Source organism: Heliangelus exortis, chromosome 10 (assembly GCF_036169615.1).
Source record: "Heliangelus exortis chromosome 10, bHelExo1.hap1, whole genome shotgun sequence".
NCBI classification, from domain to species: domain Eukaryota; kingdom Metazoa; phylum Chordata; class Aves; order Apodiformes; family Trochilidae; genus Heliangelus; species Heliangelus exortis.
The window spans coordinates 9,380,504-9,400,976 of NC_092431.1; the positions used below are offsets into that span (position 1 = coordinate 9,380,504).

Below are 20,473 nucleotides of genomic sequence, written 5' to 3' on the forward strand. Positions count from 1 at the left end.
TTGAGATACTGACAGTTTAATACCCAAAGCAGAAGCTGTTCTCATGAGCAGAACAAGGAATTCCTTCACCACTCCCCATCGACCAGCAGGTGTGTTCAGCCACCTCCAGGACAGCAGGGCTCCACTGTCAGTAGTGGTTACTTGAGAAGACAAACCTCACCACTCCAAATGTCCTACGTTCCTTCTTCCCCCAGCTGTATATGACAACATATGAGCATGACAACATATGTTATGGAATATCACTTTGGTCAGCTGTCCTGGTTGTGTCCCCTCCTGAGTTCCTTGTGCACTACATCCTGGTGGGGTGGGAGGCAGAAAAGGCCTTGACTCTGTGGAGCTCAGCAGGAACAAAAACATGACAGTAATCCCAGCACCATCACAGTAATCTCAGCACTGTTTCCAGCCCAAATCCAAAACATAGCCCATGCTACCTACTGTGAAGTGATTAACTCTAGGACTTGCTCTAGATCTGGGCTAATAACTTAGAAGATGAAGTGACAGTAATATTGTGAACAATAATGCAAATGATGCCTACCCAGAAAAGTGTCCACATTTTAAGTGTGCCAGAAAATAAGACTGTTTGAAGCTATATATATTTCTATTTTCCCCAAGTAAAAATACTGTCTTTTCCATGTTAATAAAACAATATTAAAAATGCAGAACTTTTAAACCAGCAATGCATAGGAAAGACTAAGATGCATAAATAAGATGCATAGGAATGGGGAAAATCCCTCCAGACTGTACAGATCTACATGCAGTAGGTAGTCGTCAAGGGCAATCATAGATTCAGTTATGTACATGAGTTTAAATATAAGTGGCAGCATTTTATTACTGTATATGTTTTTTCTTTTTAATAATCTGAGACTCCCTTAGCTCCTCAATTCCATGAGCATATGGGCAAGACTCAGAAGGTAAAGAACAACCATCAGGATGATGAATGAAAAACCAGCAGAGACGTGTTTTAAATGCTTCAGCTGCAAGGCACCGTTTCACTTCAGGCTTAGTTTTCTGTGATGGTTTCTCTTTCCTCCAGTCACGAATATGAACTCTCCCATTTAGAACTAAGATTTAAAAACAAACAAAAATGCAGCTGTTAACAGAAAGCCGTGGGAATTATACAGGAAAAAATGCATAGTGACATTCTGTGAAAAAAATATATTTTCTACAAATGGATCACTCAAGCAAAACCAAATGTGCCATTTGTTCAGAAATAGAAGTGCACAACAAATTGAAGTAATATAGACACAGCCTAAAGAAGAACTGATTGATTTCCCTGTGAGATATTTACTGTGATGCTAAATAGTTTGAGGCACCTTAGCAGCATCTTTGTAGATGTTGGTTGGTTGGTTGGTTGGTTTGTTTGTTTGTTTGTTTGTTTGTTTGTTTGTTTTAAATATAGCAGTTAGAATCATTCAGACTCTAATCTTCTGAATTTATATTGTGAGTCCTGCCAAGGACTGTAATCCTTCTAGTGCTCAAAACTTTATCACTCCACATTTAAAACAGGATTACCAGCAAAAATCTAGAAAGAGTCTTCTTCTACTTTTAACACACAGAAATGCTCTTCCAAAGACAATGGTTCACTGACCCAAAACATACACTGCACCAAAGAGATGACAAATCTAACCTTTAATAGGAATCAACAGTGATTAATTGGTCAGTAACGATTTGGGATTTTGTTTTTCAAAAAGAAATAATTTGCTGTGTTAGGATCATAAACTGAACATACACATTTGTAAATCTCTATCAACCCCCTAGTACCCATGTCAAATTAAAATGCCTGTTCCACGTGACAGATTGTAAACCTACTCAACCTTTTCCTAACGACAAGGGATTAAATTCAGGGACATAATGAACAGTGTGACCAAATCTTTTCAAGGAATAGTAATTAAAAAGGATTTGAAGCAGGGTTTCATATTTTGTAACTGCCCAGTGTACAGAAATCCTTAGTGAGTGCTAAATGAGGAAAAGTTAAACACTGTCAGCAATGAGGTTGCATACTCAAGACAATTTGCCATGGATTAGTTGATCAGGACTCTACAGCTGATGTAAAACTGTTGGGACACACAAAGTAAAACACACTTCCAAATTTAAAGCAGCCTTAAATACAGCAAAGCTAGAATTTATTTTTCCAAGACTCGAAGCTGACAAAAGAACACCCAAAATCAACCAAACAAAACCTATCATGACCTAATTACAACAGGAAAACCAAAAAACAGCTCTCAACAAACTCCACTGCCCACAGAAACCAAGGCAGTTCTTTCTGCCATGCTTCCACAGGCTACATAAACACATTAAGCCTCATAGTTTTAGGTGCTTATGGAGCCTATTTATATTTTGTGTTGGCATTTACAATGTGAGGCTTGGTAAGACTGGACTAAGTCTCAGTTAAATGCTTTAGTGAACTTGCATTTCATGGCCCCAAAATCATCAATACTCCATCAGAAAAATAAAAATTCTCCAAGTCAAACAATAGCGTATACCTTTCCGTAAAGGTATAGAAAGCAGTTTAAAAACCAACCACCACAGTAATTTTTCAGTTGAGTGTAACTGGATACCAAGGAGATAAAATAGATGATTACAGAAAAAAACCCCAAACCAGAAACAAAACCACCCCTCTTTACCTTTGAATACTTGATGATTGTTCTTGAGTAGTGTCTGTAGGCCTCCATATTCACTCTTTAGCCTTTTTAAAGTTTCTTTATTTAGGTGTTCTGCTACTTCTCTCAAGGAAAGGCTTTCTGCAATAAATAAATGAGTGGCTATTCAAAATGTATACATATAAAACCCTAAAAGAAATATAACCTGCATATAAATTAATGATTATAAGCAGAATCTAAGAATTATCTACCAGTAATGCAGTAACTTCATAGTCCCAGTATCATGCATAATATATACTTGATATATATATATTTTATATATGTATATATATATATAGTATGTAAAATAGCAGCTTTCATTCTACAGGATTCAAGTCAGAATTTCCACAGTAAGACAGATATTTCACTTTCCCTAGTTTTTTTACAGTAATACTTAGCTCTCATTCTGGTAAGTACTGTTTATATGCATGTAGTTTAAGAAACAATGACTCAAAAGATCTCCTGTAACAGCAATATATGAAAAACTACAGTAAGTAAATAATAAAGAAGAAAAATGGAAAGATGGCAGTGGTGAGAACTGAATGCTTAGTAAATTACCAGCAACTTCTATTTTTTTCTTCCTAAGACCAAAACTAAATTAAATGAAACCAAATGGTAATTCAAGGCACTGCTTCCAGAATTCTTACAGAAATACAGCTAATTATTATGCAACCATCCAAAAAGTAACTTAATATTCTCACCAAATAGATGTAAGAGTGTTTTGTTTTTATAAATGGGGAGGAAATATGGGTTTTTTTTGCTTTGCCTTTTTTAATAAACCTTGATTCTGTCCCGGTATTAAAGTGTAGAGGGAAAACAACAAAAATTTCAAAATACTCTTTAGTTGCCTCCAACTATCCAATAAAATATAGTGGAATAAAAAAGTTTTTCATTACTACTGTTCTTGGTATTTCCTGAAATCTATTTCACTTATTAAATTTGCAAACATGTAAAGTGATTAAAGAAGACAACCTCTACAAGCAGAAGATAATACAGGAAGGACAGCCTCACCTCCTTGATTCCAGGTATTTGTATTGCCACCATGCATATTAGAACATGATTTTTCGGGGGCTGCATTTAACAGCAAGTTTGCCACGTTGAGAACCACATCATCTACAAAATCCCGAGGGAGGGAAGAACAATTTCTGATTTGTTCTATTTTTTCTCTGGGTTGAAATCCAGGCATCCAAATTGTAGACTCATTTTCAGGAAGTTCCGAGCCCATTCCCTGGCATACACCATCAGACTGATCCTTATGATTAAATCCAGTTCTCCTGTTGCATGTGACCACAGCACAGGTGGGACGATTATTAAGATACTGTGTTATCTGCTTGTCAATCAGAGCACTTTCTGTAGGTGGGTAAGTTCTGGTTTTTCCAATGAGGCACACCTATTTCATAGAAAAACATCAACCACTATTTTTTCAGTCTCACGTTTATACACAGCCCCCCAACCTGCACATCTTGTTCAGGCTTCTAAATCTACCTATAGGATGCATCTACTCAAATTCAGTGCTCATCGAAGGGGTTTTTAAATTTAGTTTTCAAATACTGGTGCCAGAGAAGAAACTGACCAATCACCCCACACTCCATGATGCCATATAAGCACAGAACAAAAAAATTGTTCCTGATCCTCAAATTATTTACAAAATTAAAGCTGTACACCTCTTCCTAATATGAGAACATTTCACTTCAAACTTCATGGCATATTAAAAACAGCAAAATTAAGTACACGAGTAACAAAAGCTGGAAAAATTAAGTATAAAATTAGTTTTGTAAGTTTTCCATCCTATAGAGTGGCATAAGAGGTGACCATAAAGCCTTCCATTCTTATTGTATCTAAGACATTAAGAGTTGATTACCCCCCAAAAATGAGTATTTTTAGTCTCTCTTCAGAACATACTGTCCCAAGCAATGCAGCTGATGATAGTCTGTTCTTACAATAATAATAATGAACGAAACAGACAGTTTTCAGACACCTAACAGGTAAGGAAAAAAAAAGAGAAAAAAAGAAGAAGCAAAAAAAAAAAAGGCAGGACCCCACAGTCCAAAATCACCTTTTTTGTGGATGGAATTCTAAGGCAATCTTCCTCCACATGAAAGCCACATACAGACCCCACTTGAACAACAAAATCAAGATACTCTCTGTACTGAGTCTTCTTGCTTTGTCTTCGGGTGTATTTTCCATGGAGATCAAAGAAGCAACATGGCAGCACAAAATAGCAACATGAATATGAAGACCTACAAGAAGGATAACAAACGGCTGAATGGAACATTACTTCAGAAACCACACAAATTTAACAAATAGCCCATCAGATTCCATTCATAATGTAAATGTTTAAGTGATAGACTTTCATTAAATACCACTTACATTTTTCTCTTTCAATAGATCTATTAGCATATTAAAAATTGTTTTCACAACGTATTTGCTATAGCAAAACCACTGTGCCAGCTTGGTTACCAGGACAGCTCTAGATACTAAACTATTGCAGCTAGTTGTGAAGAGCACAATGGTTCAAGGAAAGGCAGAATCAACAGCAATTTTATTAAATAAAAACCCTAAACAAGACTGGCATGTAAAAATAAAAATAAGTTCTCTTTTTGAACTGCAAAAGCAAAAAGCTGTACTGAATTCTAAAAGAATGTAAATACTACATCTGGGTTACTCCACAGAAAGAGAAGCATTTGGTGAAAATAATCAGTTGGCATCAAAAGCAGCAAGTCCTGCAAGGACAGCAGGAGTGGCTGTGAAATTGAGTTTTCACCAAGCACACACAGGTAATTACGTTTTATGGTTGGTTGTTTTTTTAATTCTTCCCCTCCCTCTGCAAATACCTGGCTGCGATTACAGGAATCCATGGTGTTAACTCATCTGAATGGTTTCCTATAAGCCAGTCAGTATCTGGAAAGAGATGACTGTCACCTGGCAAGATTGTAGATTCCTGAAAAAACAAACAATTCAATAAATTAATTTGATTACACGTTTTTATAGATGCATTTTATTTGTTAATAAAGCACTAAGTAGTACTGTAAAATCATACAACCTGACAAACACAAGGTGAATGAGAACCACAGATACAGATACCAACACTGGTTTCCTAAAAGTGTACTTCAAACAGGCAGTAATTTTTAAAAAATACAACAGTAATTTTTGGAACTATGAACAGGTGATCTGGCAACAATTATCAAAAAAACGTTGGTCACAGAACTAAGAAACAAAAAGTTGAGAAACAAGATATCCATCACCCTAAACATTTGTGAATAAATATTAAACACTGGATTACGGTTTCTTGCAATTTTCCTTCTATCACATTTATGACTGACACAGTTTTTCAGAAAGTCACTTAATGTGCTGTATCTTACAGTCCTAGGACTCACACAGCAATCAAACATAACACAGTTTGCTATCTTCTGTTCTTCAATGGACTTTTCTCAAATCAAATCCTAATATACCAAACACCACTCTTCACACCCCTATATAATAAAACTATATTCCTATATAATAAACGTAATCCAGCCTAACACTTTCACTCTAGTCTATGTTGCCATCCCATGCCCTTCCACATTGTGTTAAGACTACTTTCTGATATGTACAATATCAGGAGCAAAAAATAGGAAACAGCAGACTGGAGCAACAAGGCTGCTTTGTTGGCCTTTAGAATAGCATTTTGACTCCTGGTAATTCAACAGATATTGACTGTTAAGACAACAGCATATAAATCTTCCCACCAAAATACTGACTCACGGAATAGTTATTAGTCTCAAGAATACCCTATACTAACACCCTATACTACATTCCTTTAAAAAAACAACCAAACAAACAAAAAACAACCCCCCACAAAAACCTCAAAAAAAAACCCCAAATCCAACAACCAAATACAATACATTCTTCATTGGTTAAATTTCAAAAGTTCTAGTGCCTTTGATGTTTAATTAATGTTTGTCTTTCTCACACACACATCTTTTAGAACTAAGTTCAGCAAAGAAAGTACTTAAACTTCTTCTCCAAAAGTGTGTATTAATCTCAAAATAATTTTTGGCCTGACTTGAAAAAAGTTTTTAATTTTAATCTCCACAGACCCTTAAGAAAAGCCCTGACATTATGCCTATACTCTTTTTTTTTTAAATATAAAATGCATGTTTTATGAGGCCAAAATTTACATGCAAAAGAGTATCTGTAAAAAAAAACCCAGCACTTAATCGGGAGTTTCAGAAATTTCAGACTACCTCCATTACATTCCAATCCCTCTCTTCAGAAAGAACTGTGTTAGGTGTTTTAACTATCAGCATGATGTATTATTGTTCTCTCTAAATGCTATGTCTCTAACCATTTTTAGTTATGCATACGAATTTCTAAATAATATTTTTAACAAATTTCTATTTGGCAGGTTAGTGAATGTTAGACCAAGTGTTTAACTGTTTTCTTATGGTTGATTAAACAAGTTACTCCTATGTTACATGTCAGTTTTGATCACTCAATTTAGGCATAGCACGAATTACTAGTGCCATACTCCACATTTTGACAGTCACCCATTATGAAATTCGTATTCACCATGTCTGACAACAGTTCAGTGATGCCTTGTGCCACCTGTTACATTCATTTCTACTGTCAGTATTGGCACTGAATGTCACAGATGGCAATATTCATCCTGCAACTCATGCTGCAAGCAAAGATCAAAACAAAATTAGCTTCGAGGGTGAGGAGGTGCTTTCTCCTGCAGCCACAGAAACCTTGCAAAATCATTTCACCCTTCCTGTCCATGAACTCCTTCTCACATGAATCAGTCCTTTCTCTATATGACTAATTTGGATATTTTTATTGTTTCTGTCTTGCTTTTTCAAGTGTTTCCTGTGAATTCTTTCTTTTTTTTTTCCTTTTAAAAAACACAAACCCCATACTTTTCTATTTTGTCACCGCTTGCTACAGGGAGAGATGGCTGATGCTGACAAGTTTACCCACGAGACAAGAAATCTGAGAACCTGTAAACAGCCAGACCTTAATATGAAGTGAATGTACAAAATTCAAAGATTACCACAATACAGAAACAGGGACAGAAAAAGGATGGAAAAGAAAAGACACTGTTTGGTATGACCAGCAACTGTTGATCACTACTGATCTATTTAAAGAGGTGCCATGCCAAAAAACAGCTGCAGTTGAAGTGAATGTTCATGTTTTGGAATTGTTTCTATTCTCATAAAAATGCTAATGGGGAACCTGAAATACAACCCATCTTTCAGACTCATTTTCCTGTTCATTTTTTCAAAATATATTATTCCAATTACCTACCAGTCAGTACAGCAGATTAGCTTTGTTGAGTTTCAACAACAATTTTGTCCCCAAAACAGCACACAGCACTCGAACGCCAGAATCACTTTCAAGATTAAACCACTTACAAGTTTTGGTACTAATATCATCTTTCATGAGACACAGTGATGAAAAAAAGCTCCTTATTGTTGTTCTTCCAGTAAAACCAGATTGCTTTATGATGTGCATGTCTGTACATGCAGTGGGAAATCACACTAGTCTTCTCAGCTGGAAAATAAGTTGCAAATATGCCAGTGTATAATACAGCATTTCTCTTTTAATTGCCTTTACAACTTGATAGTCCCATGAGACATCTGGGTGGCATCATACCAAACACACAGATCACTTTATACAACTGTCTGTAACCTGGTATGTTTGATTACATTTGCATCAACACAACAGAAGTAATAAACAAATTAATAGTTACAAGTTGATAATATTTACATACATTTCTATAGTACCTCTAAACGGGTTTCTGGTCCATACATGTCCCATATTTTCCTCCTCCTGACATCAATTCCTCTACCTGAATGCTGAAATTTGAACAAAAAGTTAACATTTTTATGTACTACTTTTAGCAGAAATTGTCAAAGAGCCTCCATATTTCATTCTACATACTAATACTTAGACACATGATGAAATACAGCTTCACCATTTCAGGCAGAACCTGAAGTGGTGAATCCCTGAAGTGAATGGGAATTAAGGGAAAGGCAAGAAAAAAATTAAGAATATATCTGGTTTGAAATTTTGCATGGGCACACCTATTGAGACTGCTCTTAATAACTTGGATCTGTTCAAAAGTAAAAGCAGAGTATTGCTTTTTGTTTTTTTGCTTTAAATACCAAAACCTTTCATAAGGCAAGTACCTCTGTAGCACCCAGAGCTCAGAAGGATGCTATTGTGAACCACCTTTCAACTTGGAGCCCAAACATACTTTCCCTGTGTGAACTAATGGGAATACGAAATAGGACTGCAAACCAAAGCAAGAAATGAAAAATCCATAAGTAGTAGTATTTGAGTTTCAAAAGCCTTGTGCAGAAGGAACCAAAGTTAGTTACCGAAAAAGTCTCATAAAATTCTCGCACTCATGATTTTTTGACAGTCAACAATGTTCATCAGTGCTACAGCAGTGAGAGGGAAACTAGCTTCTTGTATTAGATGAAATTTTTCTGGCCACAAATGGAGAGAGAGCTTGTGTTGGGAGAACTTGGAGTTTTCCCCTACCCCCAAGGACAGCTACCAAACAGGAGACAGCAATTTCCTCTACAAAGTTCACCATGTTCTCCCACAGAGGAAAATCCAATTTTCTGAAACACAGATTCAGCTTCACTGGGTTTTGCTCCATGTCATTGACATTTTTTGGTCATTTCAGAAACTATGCCTCAAAGAAACTGAATGTTGCCATTTCCACATTTTCACTTCCAAAAGCACGGCATGTCGTTAGGCATTTGCACAATTAACAAAGTCCACAATCGTTTTTAAAGATAGAGAACATTTTCAGAACATCACAAGTAGAATTCAACTTCAATAAAAATAAGTTTACAAAACCCATCTCATTTAAAGACTGTCTCCATGTTAAGATTCCTCATTTCTTTTTGTTTTGAGTAAAAGCATAACTAAATTACACCATTACTTTTTATTTTCCCTCTTAGTTTCTTACCTTAGAAAAATAGCCTTGAATTGAAATAAAATGGACTAATGAAAATATAAGCCTAAGTGAAAGATTTCTACAGATCTGTATTTTTTTTCCTGGTATCTAGAGTGACAAAATCCTATTTAAGCAACATGAATTATCTGTATTTTGACTATGCGCATGCCAGATAAAAGGGGAACATAACAAGAATATTGACTATCTATTTTTTAATTATTATTGTGAAAAATACTCTATTTACCCCTTCATTATTTAGGATATGAACCAGTAGACCATTTCCACATCCAAGATCTACAAATGACTGTTTCTTGATCAGCCCTTTTTCCTTTCTCTCTTCTTCCCAAAGAATCTTAGACAAGGAAAGAAACCATATTAGACTTCTGCTTTCCAGTTTCCCTGTAACAGAGAAGCAAAGTTTATAGGAAATGAAAGGAGAAAGCTGGGAGAGAATACAAATGTGACAGAAATCATGCCCTGTACTGGCAGAGGAAATAACTTCTGAGGGGGGGAAAAAAACCCCAAAGTTGCAGTCATATTAAGGGTGCAAGTGATGGCCAGAGGAAGCAAGGGAAGTAACAAAGTAAACTTCAATACTGTCTCTGCAGATAACCCCACAAAAGCATTTATATCCACTGTATTAAAGAAAGAATTGATGGCTGAGCTGAAAATAATTTAAAAAACAAACATTCTTCATAATCAGTTTGCTGTATGTTGGTATATGTAACATCACTTTCTACTGAAAAAAATGTAATTTACCTAGCAGCGAACAGCTGCCCTAAATTCTACATCAGCTAATAGGATCCCAAAGCTTTTAGCCCAATTCTAGTCCATGCTGTGTACAAAAGAAGTTACTTTTACATAGTTATGTAATTCATAATCAGTTAATAACTGGACGTTTCTCTTCAGGGCATGGATTAGTCTCTTCCAACCTCTGTCTTTTTCCTTTAATGAGAAGCTATAAAGCACAAACCCATCAATTCTGCACTTAGTTTTTACTATACTAAAAATAGTCATCAAATGTTTTTAACCATGAAAATTAGTAATATTTTTGCTTGTTAATCTGTCAGTTTTGCTAGAGCTAAAGAAGCAGAAGATAACCCAGGAGATTATCAGGGTTTTTTCACATTTCAAAAGGTACCAAATTTAAAAAATATTTCAAAATGCACTTTTGCATTCTAGGCTGTATCCCAGAAATCCCTGATCACCTCCTACACGGATCACACCTATCCTCCATTCCCTGCTGAGTTTTTCATGATGCAAACTTAACAGATACTTCTTTGGGCATATGTCTAGGCAGTAGGCAACCTCAATATGACTTAATGGTAAAATGAAGTCAGATGTAGATGCAGTAAATCTATAAAAATTTAACACTTGCCCTACCTTCTTCTATCTTCTCCTTATCTTCTCCTAACCCCCTGTTAAACGCACTTCAAATAATGCCATACTTTAAGCTTTCATTTATATAAGTCACTTACAGGGTGACTTTAATAACCTTTTGAAAACTAGTACTGCATCAGCTAAAACACATTATCATTAATGTGATAATCTAACATATGCAAGCATTTGATAACCTAAATCTTGCAAAACATTTTCAAGAGTGTTATTACAGAGTTTTCTTCTGGCTACATCTGATTTTCTAATTTTTGACATCTAATATTATCATGGTGGCAAAAATGGTAAAAGGTAAGTCTGTTATTTAGCTCCTTCCACAAGCCAGCATCATAGATTACAACAGTTCAGCTTGAAGGAACCTACAACAATCATCAAGTTCAACTGCCTGACCACTTCATCTTAATCATTTATCTGATGTAAAGAGTTCTGTCACACCAATGTGACAATCACAGTTTTGAGACAAGCCTAGGTCACTCAGTCTTTCTCTGACAATTTTAAAACTCTTCCTGGGAAAAAAACTAGAGTTCTTATTTTAAACTGTCAATTGTCAAAAATAAATTGGCCCTCCATGAGTTCTGTAAATGAACTAATTTACAACTACTGTTTTAAAGACACAAAAGGTATCTACATTATACTTCAAACCAGACATGCCCTTACTGCACTCTGGAAAGCAGTCCAAAATTCTCTGTTCATTTGATTGCTTATTTTTATAGTGACAAATTTTGATGCTGTTTACAAACCTGAAGTTTCTAGTGATTGCAGGAGGCAGAACTCTCACAGATTCTTGAATAGGTAAGTACCTTAGAGAACTGCACCAAGCATTTACCTGCATGCCTAGCAGTTGGCCTTAGGACTTTTGAACAGAAAGGCAAAGAAAATTAAAAAACCTTTAATATAAAAATTAATGATTCATAGAAACATGCATGAAACAGTAACTCTGGATCTCCAAATCAGTCTCACTGATCACTTTTTCTGCTATATCAGTGATTTTCACTTTATCACTTAAAAAAAACAAAAAAAAGATACATCTTGTCTAGGTGATAAACCTCTTGTGTGAGAGAGGACTGCAAGGCTTTGTCTGTCAGATAAAGACTAACAAAACTTCAGAAAACTGAAGAAGTTTTTGTATCCTTCTAAACTTAACTTCCATTGTGGTATAGGGCAGCATGAAAACCAAATCAACTGGTTTTCCCTTTGCGTTGTCACATTAACTTGTTTTCAATGCTGTTACAAAATGCCCACACTCTTTAATCACTCATTACATGTGAATTCCTGAAACACTGTTGAGAGTACTAGCAAAGATTAGAATTCAAATATGTGAATACAACTATAGACATAAATTCCACTTTCAGTTTAAGTTACACTTGAAAAAATTGTAATAAGAACTTTGTCTCTCTGCTCAAAAAAAAAGCTCCAAAGCAAAAAAACAAAAGGAAAAAAAAGAAAACAATCACTAACCAAAAAATGCCCCTGAGCCCCCAAAAAACCCACACCCTTTCTCCCACCCCCTTCATTTTGCCTTATATGTCTATAATAGCTGCAGGTCGTTCTACTTTAAAGAATGCAAAACCTATAAAATTAAAACCTTTAGAGAGGTTTTATTAGGAAATGGAACTGTATAAAATATCATTAGGCAAAGCAGTCCTTTACCAGCAAGTAAGCAGCAATGGCAACATCTTCATAAACAAATTTCTCAGGATCTGTAACTTCAGGCCATACCTTCAGAAAAAAAAAACCAAAAACAAGAAAACAGAAAAAAAATTCTGCACCATTTGAAATTACTTCAAAAAGCATTCAGAGCAATCTGAATTTTTTAGATTCTGAAACCTGAAACATTTCAATAGGTTTCTGCACTTCACGAATTTTGTATTTTAACCTCATGAAAATGAAAAGATACCCAAAGAAAATTAAAAATGTTTGATTTTGTGAGTCACACAAAAGAATAATGGCATAAAGTATGTCTGCTCTCATCCAATCAGTCAAGTTTCCAAGAACATTATGGCTCTAAATGGGCAGGTCATTGGAGGTAAACTACTACATCAGAAAAAAATACTTACATTATCACTGTCAGATGAAACATTGATAATATGAGGATTTGTAAATATATTTGCAAAATGTAAGAGTGACAGAATTATCCTGGCACAACAGAACACAAAGAACCAAAATCGGAAGTAGAAAGACAGACAGTAGAAGTATTATGTGTATTTTGTAAATAAGGAATTAAAACAAAGATTAAAATGCTCAACACTACACTAAGTCTAAATTTAACCTGACCAGGTTTGAGATGATGGTGCTTTATTTATGGCTTCTAGTGTGGATGATTTAGCATTTAAACCCACTGACCTACTGCTTACTTATGAGAATGGACACAATCTGGAAAACACCTAACTCCTCTAGACATTCTGTGTGAACTTGGCTTCAAATCTTGTTTTTCCATTTCAGTTCTTCCAAATACTAAATTGATTTATTTTCCCTCACATGCACAGATAAAACCACCCCAAAACATGAAACCTTAAAACATACTTTTCAATTAAATTGCTTCTTTTAGAAAAAAATTATTTAGCGAAAGAAGTGGATTCACAAAACAACAAAAAATACAGGAAATAGCACTATTACTGCATTTTTAAATAAACTTACCTTTACTATCTCTTTGTATTTTTCTTTAAGGTCTTGATAAACTTGGCTGTATTTCGCTACAGAAATGAGTGACAGTGTACTTTTAAACTCTCTGGCCTTTTGCTCTACAGACCACTTAGCTAGTTTGGACAAAAGTTCATTTCCAAGCCATGCTAGCTTGGGATATGTAATTCCATCTGAAAGCCAGTCTTCTGGAAATGGAGCTACAACAGACATGGACCTTTAAAAAAATACAAGAAAAACTTCGCATGAATACAGTGTGCCTCATTATTTCAGTTACCTCAAAGGCAGAGAAAACAATGATTAAGTAAATTCAACAAGGCCAGGCACAAGGTCCTGCCCAGGGCAATCCCAAGCACAAACACAGGCTGGGATTGAGAGCAGCCCTGAGGAGAAGGACTTGGGGGTGCTGTCTGATGCTGGCTCAATGTACACTTGCAACCCAGAAAGCCAACCATAACCTGGGCTGCATCAAAAGAATTGGCCAGCAGGCCAAGGGAGGTTATTTTCCCCCTCTATTCTGTTCTTAGGAGACCCCACCTGCAGTGCTGTGTCCAGTTCTGGGTTCCTCAACATAAGGACATGGAGCTGTTCCAGCAATTCCAGAGGGCCACTAAGATTGCCAGAGGGCTGAAGCACCTCTCCCATGAAGACAGGCTGAGAAAGTTAAGGTTGCCCAGCTTGCAGAAGGCTCTGGGGAAATCTTGTAGTGGCCTTCCAGTACTGACAAGAAAGCTGGGGAGGGACATTTTGCAGTGATAGGACAAGGGGTAATGGTTTTAGGCTGAAAGAGGGTAGATTAAGGCTAGACATTAGGAAGAAATTCTTCACTGTGAGGGTGGTGAAACACTGGCACAGGTTGCCCATTAAAGCTGTGGATGCCTCCTGACTGGAAGTGTTCAAGGCCAGGCTGAATGGGGACTGGAGTAACTGGTCTAGTGGGTGGTGTTCCTGCCCACCCACTAGAGAGAGTGGGAGAGTTGGAACTAGATGATCTTTATGGTCCCTTCCAACCCAAACCATTCCACGATTCTGTGAAAATTAGCTGATCAAACAGAGGCACAAAGGTAAACAGAAGAATAAGGAAGCATGTAATACACAAAACCAAGGAAGATAAAACAGTCAAGTTTCTGAAATGGTTTCCCCTGAGTTTTGTTAGACAGCTCTTTATCTGCCAATTCAAAGACTGTGCATAAGAATCCATGCTGCATTTAACACTATGGCTGAGGACTCACATATGTTGAACAACCTTACTTAGCAACATATGCAAGCACTAACTACTAAAAGTGAATTAATAAAATTCAGGAAAACAGCAGGAAAATTTAGGAGGAAATATATCAGTTGCCACATCTTATTACTTCATCATCTCCAACTTTTTCCAGATTTCATTAGAACTATGCCCTCAGATGCTCGGGACCAAACTGCAGTGGTCTGCACTTGAGTCACTGAAGCTCAGTAGGTTCACAGCAATTCCAATCTGACCTTCAACCATATTAACACCTGCAGCACCTGACCTCTCTCACAGGCATAGCTAGTTCCTCATGATCAGAAATTGCACGCTTTTGTAGACCACACACATTCAATCAATGTACACATTCCAAGTTAAAACATATTTGCTTTGCATTTTTGGGGATACTGTAGATGTTTAAATGAACTCTATACACCAAGGTCACAGCCATACTGTCACATACTGATCAAGCAGGAAACCACACAAGCCAGATAGCTGAGGAATCAATACTAAAACACAATGTGATCCTTGCCAATAACTCAGGGTTTGCCACCTCCTCTACTCTCAGCACTTACCATTCCTCATCTTTTATGTGTGTAAGTTGAATTTGATAAATATTGCACTTTTTAATCTGGTATTTTCCTTCATCATTTTCCTCCAAAGGCAGAAATGTCACGGTTCCATTGTAAACATCTGAAAAGAGATGTAAACAGTGATACATTATTCAAAAAAAAAAAAAAACAACCAACTTTTCTCTCCTTACTATGTTAAATGTAATCTAGTGAGACACAATCTAGGACAACACAAGAACCACAGTGCTAAGTCTGACTATCAAGAATATTAATTTTCTTTAAATATAACTATTTTGATAAAGCAAAAGCCAACCATGATGCTGATATTAACTGTATTTATTTATCCAATGCTTATGTCCAGTGATAAACAGTCAGTCCTTGTCTCTGCTTTGTAAAGATAACAAAGAGATGAGGAATTTTCTATACCTCTTCCCCAGGAGCAGGGTGCCTAAGTGCTGTTCCCATCTCAGTAATTCATTAACACATAAGTCACAACCTCTTTCCCTACTGTGCCTTCCTGAGGTTGATGTGGTTGCTAAAATCAGAGTCCTACAGGTGTGTGCTTTCTTTGTATGTCAACAGCTGACACTTCTTAGCACAAGTACAACAACAAAAGATAAAATATAAGCACACGAGAAGGACAAATATACCCCTCCACAAGTAGGGAAAAAGTGGCATTTATCCTATTTACAAGACACTTTCGGGCGGGACGGGTCAGAGCCAGAGGCAGCACCGCCCCAGGGGCACAGGGTGCCGCCTCCCGCCCTCTCCGGCCGCCCCTCTCACCTTGGACCGCCAGCTCCCTCCTCGGCGGGGCGGGTGGGCCGAGGGGTCGCGGCCGAGGCAGCGATGTCCTTAGCACGGCGTGGAGATCAGCGCGGCGCCCTGGCCCACCCCAAGGCTTGAGGGAGGGCGGCAAGTTCCCGCGCCCTTCCTGCAGCTGCCCGCACACCTCCCTCCAGAGCCAGCTCAGCTCCGCACCGCCGGCAGCCGCCTCTCGCCTCTCCTGCCCCGCGCCGCTGCCGCATTCCCGCCCGGTCGGGAGCGGGGGAGACATTTCCCCGCTCTCATCGGGAGGCAGCGTCCCCTCTGCCTCGATGACGGCACCGCACAGCCGCCTGTTTACCACCTGCGGCTTCTCCAGCCAGACGCGCACCGCTGCCCAGAAGCCGTGAGGCAGAGCAGCGGCGGCGCCATCCCGCACAGCCACGGTCCCCACCGGCCCCATCGCCACTCAGCCACGGCTTTCGCAGCCGCGCAAGAGGAAGGAGGCGGGGCGCGTCGCAGGCTGCGTTCGTCAGTTCCTGAGGCGGAGACGGCGGTAGCGGCAGGTAAGTATAGAGTCCCTTCACCCTAGGGCAGGGTGTTGGAGCTCACAGCGAGGCAGCTGCGGGCTCTCCGCCTCACGGCGCTGCGGTCGCGGCCCGGGCGGGCGGTACGAGCGCGCCGAGTTCCTGTCAGGCCTGCCCGCGGAGCCGCAGCTGCCGCCGTGTGAGTAACTGCCACGGCGCTGGACGGCGGCTGAAAAGTATGGGGTACCCGCTGCTCCCAGAACCAAACGTGTGCGGGAGGATTTTTACCGCGTTGAGGAAGGGCTGCGCGTCCCTGTGAGAGCGGCTGCGGTACTGGGGCGTGGAGACGCCTTCCTGACAGCGGGCTCAAAACTGGGGACGCTGGCGGCCTGACAGCCCCTCAGCCGCACGACTCTTTGAGGAAACAAACCTCTACATTTTTTTGTAGTAAAGCCCAGCACATTACCCGTGTTTGGGTTTTTTTTTTTTTTTCCTTCTCCGAACAGAAGCGAGGCAAAAGTGGAAGTTGGAGGTAGCAGCAGAGGGCACTTTGGCATCTGCTTCTGGAAGCAGCAGAGGTATAAAAAGCCTTTCCTCTCTGGGCCAGATTCTAACACCCTGGAGATTCCCCTTCTCTCTAAAACCAGTGAGGCTGTACCTACCGATAATGAAATCCTGTGGTTTCTGCCAAGTTTTGCAGTGCATGACCCATAAATGTACACAACAAAATGCCAGCATGCTTCACAGGGCCTTAGTCTTAGTGCTTTGCACATAACATCAACTCAGCAAAGAAGTGTATTTTTTTTTTTTTTTAAAGTGTAGTAGGAAGACAAATGGAAAAAATTATAAGCTACCATATAAAAAATGAAAATTTAAAATTTAGAGAATAAAGAAGGAAAAAAGTTTAAATATGGTTGCAGAGTTCATGTTTTGTATTATTTTAAATTGATTCTTGAATATGGCAATGTAAACTTAAGAGAAGTGCATACCTACATGCTACAGTGCATATCTGTAGTTCTTTGTGTTTCGTAGAAGTCACTGTGGTGGTAGTTTGATTTGATTTCATTTATGGAAGTTTAGTCTGTACCTTTTACAGACCTATTGTAGACAGGGCCTCCTACTTGTGCCATTTACCTTTCAAGTCAATGATCCTGGTGCAGAACACATTGACACTGTTTTAGTTTCACAATTTTAAAAGTTCACCATATCAAAGCAATGAATAGTGTACAGGGATGGAGTACTTTGTTTCCCCTATATAAAGCTACATATTTATTTCTGAGCTATATTCATGGCCTGGGCTTGGTATACCCTGGTAGCATAGTGCTCACTTAGCCATGACTGGACAAGAAATTTTTTTCTTGCAATTGGTGTATATGAAATAAAGGTTTTGTTACAAACTTACACTTTCATATTTTCAATCAGTGGTAGATTAGGGTCGAGTTCCTACCATTTCTCTAATGACTTTTGTCTTATGTTTATGCACAAACTTCATCACTTCAGTCATATAAAAGCAAAGCTTATAACCAATTATTCTTTGTTATTGAAGACATGTATCTCACCCTTTCTTTCTTACTGAGCAGTATTAACCAATTGTGTCCTTTTTAATATGCTTTAGCTCAGATTCTAAAACAAATATAATTATTTTATATTTTATCAAAGATGCTTTTTTTTTAGCTTTTACCCAGACAGCTGAATCAGAAAACTGGAAAGGCAAGCTCAGCACTTCTGTACAACTGAAACGAGTCTATGGATTTAATTAACAATTCTTTTGAGATCTTTACATTATTAAAAATAGATGTTTGTGGTGCTTCAGTTCATGATGTGTATTTTCTTGTTTGTTGTAGTTTAGCTGACAATGGCATCCACACTGAATCTGAAAGAACCTACTGGCAACCAAAGCTCATGGGAGACTTTGCTGCCAGATTTCCCCAAAGGACCCCTTTGCAGATATCGTCAGAAAGCTTCCTTCAGCTGGAAGGAGATGGCAGTGTTATTAGATGGCAAAGATATCATTCATCTTAAGGTAACCTTTGCAACAACTCTACACATGTTTTAAGTTTGGAGGTATCAGTAGAAGTGAGTATGGGGTTTTCAAAGGCAGAGTATTTAATAATACCTTGTAGATATGGAGCATGAAGAAACTGGTTTTGATATAAATTTTAAGAGCAATGCCAAATTTTTAAGAAACCTACACAAGAGCTTTGTGTCTTGAGGGAATTTTAAAGCTCTATGAATGACCCTACATTTCAAAGAAAAGCACAGGAAATCTTCAAGTTTTTTCATGCTTATTGTGTCATTCTTTTCAGAGAGGAGGAAGGGACTTCAAAAACCTTTTTAAAAGATCTTGCCTAAAGCATGGCATTTTTGTTTTTTATAAATTACCTGAAAGACAATTAGAGAAGATGTGGTTATCTTGATGACAGAGATATGAGGTCAAAAATGTCCATATTTTCATGTAATGAAAAAACCCCAGAAAAACAAAAAATCCAAATTAAAGGCTGGACATACAAATATTGAATGCCTGCATATTATGGTTCCATTAAATGGAGCATATTTCTGCTTTCATCCAGGAACAGAGCAGTTGTGGTAGCTTAATGGCTTTACTAGTACAGCATATTTCTAACTGAATGTAACCCTTGGAGTTTTAACCTTATTCTCAGATTTGGGGGCCTTTTCCCTTTAGATCCTGCCAGCAGCTTCATACAGTGTAATAACAAAGTGCTTTAAGAAGCTGGTGTGTTTTACTATACTATTCTCTTACAATCAGGGTCGCTCAGTCCCACTCGTGACTTGATGACCAAGCAGCTTTCATAAAATAAACTACATGTATAAGGACAGACCATTTAAATGTATTCTTTAATTTTCTTGAGTTTTTTGCTTTATAAATTTACATCTTCTATCAGCTGATTGCAGTTTGAGGCCTAGAAGAAATATTAACTTGTTAATATGCTAGAAGAATATTAACTTGATTAGTTAATGCTTTTAGATTAACATTCTCATGTCAGTTTTTTTCCTTCTCAAGAACAGAATCTTCTCTGCTCTGGAAAGAGATCCTCTCTTTGCACATCAACCTGGAGAAGATGTGTGCCATGAGAAATATCAGGAGCTGACATTCCTGCGCTGTAAAAGGCTTTTTGAGTATGAGTTTCTCACTCAGCAAGAGATCATGGAGAACCCACTAAGGATATTTAATATGGTGGTCTGTGTAGGGATGTATGATTGGTCTCCATGTCTCCAGTTTTTCTTACATTGTGGTGTAAGTAGAGTTGAAAGGTTATAGAGGTGTATATTAGAATTAAAGTATCTTGTAGTACCATAATTCCATTGCTTTATACTGATTTTATTAAAGCTAAGTTTTTTCCCAGTCCTTTATTTCCAAAAGTGTAATTCAGTTTAACCGTTGAAAAGAATCAGAGAGATGTGGGATGCAGCTAGTAAAGTGTTGAACTCCATTAGAAAACTAGATCGTTAAACTCCACTATTGTCTCCACTAGAATCCCACCTATAAAGTAAAGATGGAGCAGCATAGACAGAGGTACAGAAAGGTATATTGACACTTAGAGTTCACCTTCTTCTGTCCTCTCCTTTGCCTCCTCTCTAGGGCAGCAGCAGTCAAAGAACTTGATTGTTGGTCTCTGTTTGGTGGCTATTTGGTCTTTGCTGCAGATACAGGTATCAGAAACTTCCCTGCCTCTGGGAAGAATTCAGAAGGAACAAAAACAAGTGTGAAGTTGACCTCAGTTGTCTCGCTGACATTA

The 20,473-nt window shown here is 37.9% G+C and overlaps 2 protein-coding genes across 7 annotated transcripts in view; one reads left to right on the forward strand and one right to left on the reverse strand.

Annotated features, from left to right (window-relative positions):
- On the reverse strand, positions 1 to 16,651 carry TRMT44 (tRNA methyltransferase 44 homolog). The gene is made up of 11 exons (XM_071753402.1): positions 16,210 to 16,651; positions 15,427 to 15,544; positions 13,624 to 13,843; positions 12,637 to 12,705; positions 9,836 to 9,943; positions 8,405 to 8,476; positions 5,474 to 5,580; positions 4,696 to 4,879; positions 3,651 to 4,029; positions 2,625 to 2,741; positions 1 to 1,061 (listed from the first exon to the last, which is right to left on the reverse strand). The coding sequence occupies exons 1-11, from the start codon at positions 16,649 to 16,651 to the stop codon at positions 829 to 831; spliced, it is 2,049 nt and encodes a 682-aa protein (XP_071609503.1). The 3' UTR covers positions 1 to 828.
- ACOX3 (acyl-CoA oxidase 3, pristanoyl) overlaps positions 16,622 to 20,473 on the forward strand; it is a 26,635-nt gene continuing 22,783 nt past the window's right edge. For 3 of the 6 annotated variants that reach the window (XR_011727746.1, XM_071753397.1, XM_071753399.1), the window contains exons 1-3: positions 16,622 to 16,754; positions 18,565 to 18,738; positions 19,738 to 19,971. Coding sequence is in view for 5 of the 6 variants with exons in the window: in XM_071753397.1 (XP_071609498.1) it covers positions 18,571 to 18,738; positions 19,738 to 19,971 (402 nt within the window). In the remaining variant the exon portion in view is untranslated. Of the gene's footprint in view, positions 17,294 to 18,564; positions 18,739 to 19,737; positions 19,972 to 20,473 lie in introns of all 6 variants that reach the window. The other 3 variants (XM_071753400.1, XM_071753398.1, XM_071753401.1) reach the window with 3 other exon arrangements.

Bases quoted from the DNA above. Each gene is read 5' to 3' on its own strand.
- TRMT44 (XM_071753402.1), bottom strand. From the start codon at position 16,651: ATGGGGCCGGTGGGGACCGTGGCTGTGCGGGATGGCGCCGCCGCTGCT. The intron at 12,706-13,623 runs GTAAGTTTATTT...TTTTTTCTGAAG, and splicing joins AATACAAAGAGATAGTAAAG to GTATGGCCTGAAGTTACAGA. The intron at 4,880-5,473 runs GTATTTGCAGAG...TCCTTCTTGTAG, and splicing joins ATTCCTGTAATCGCAGCCAG to GTCTTCATATTCATGTTGCT.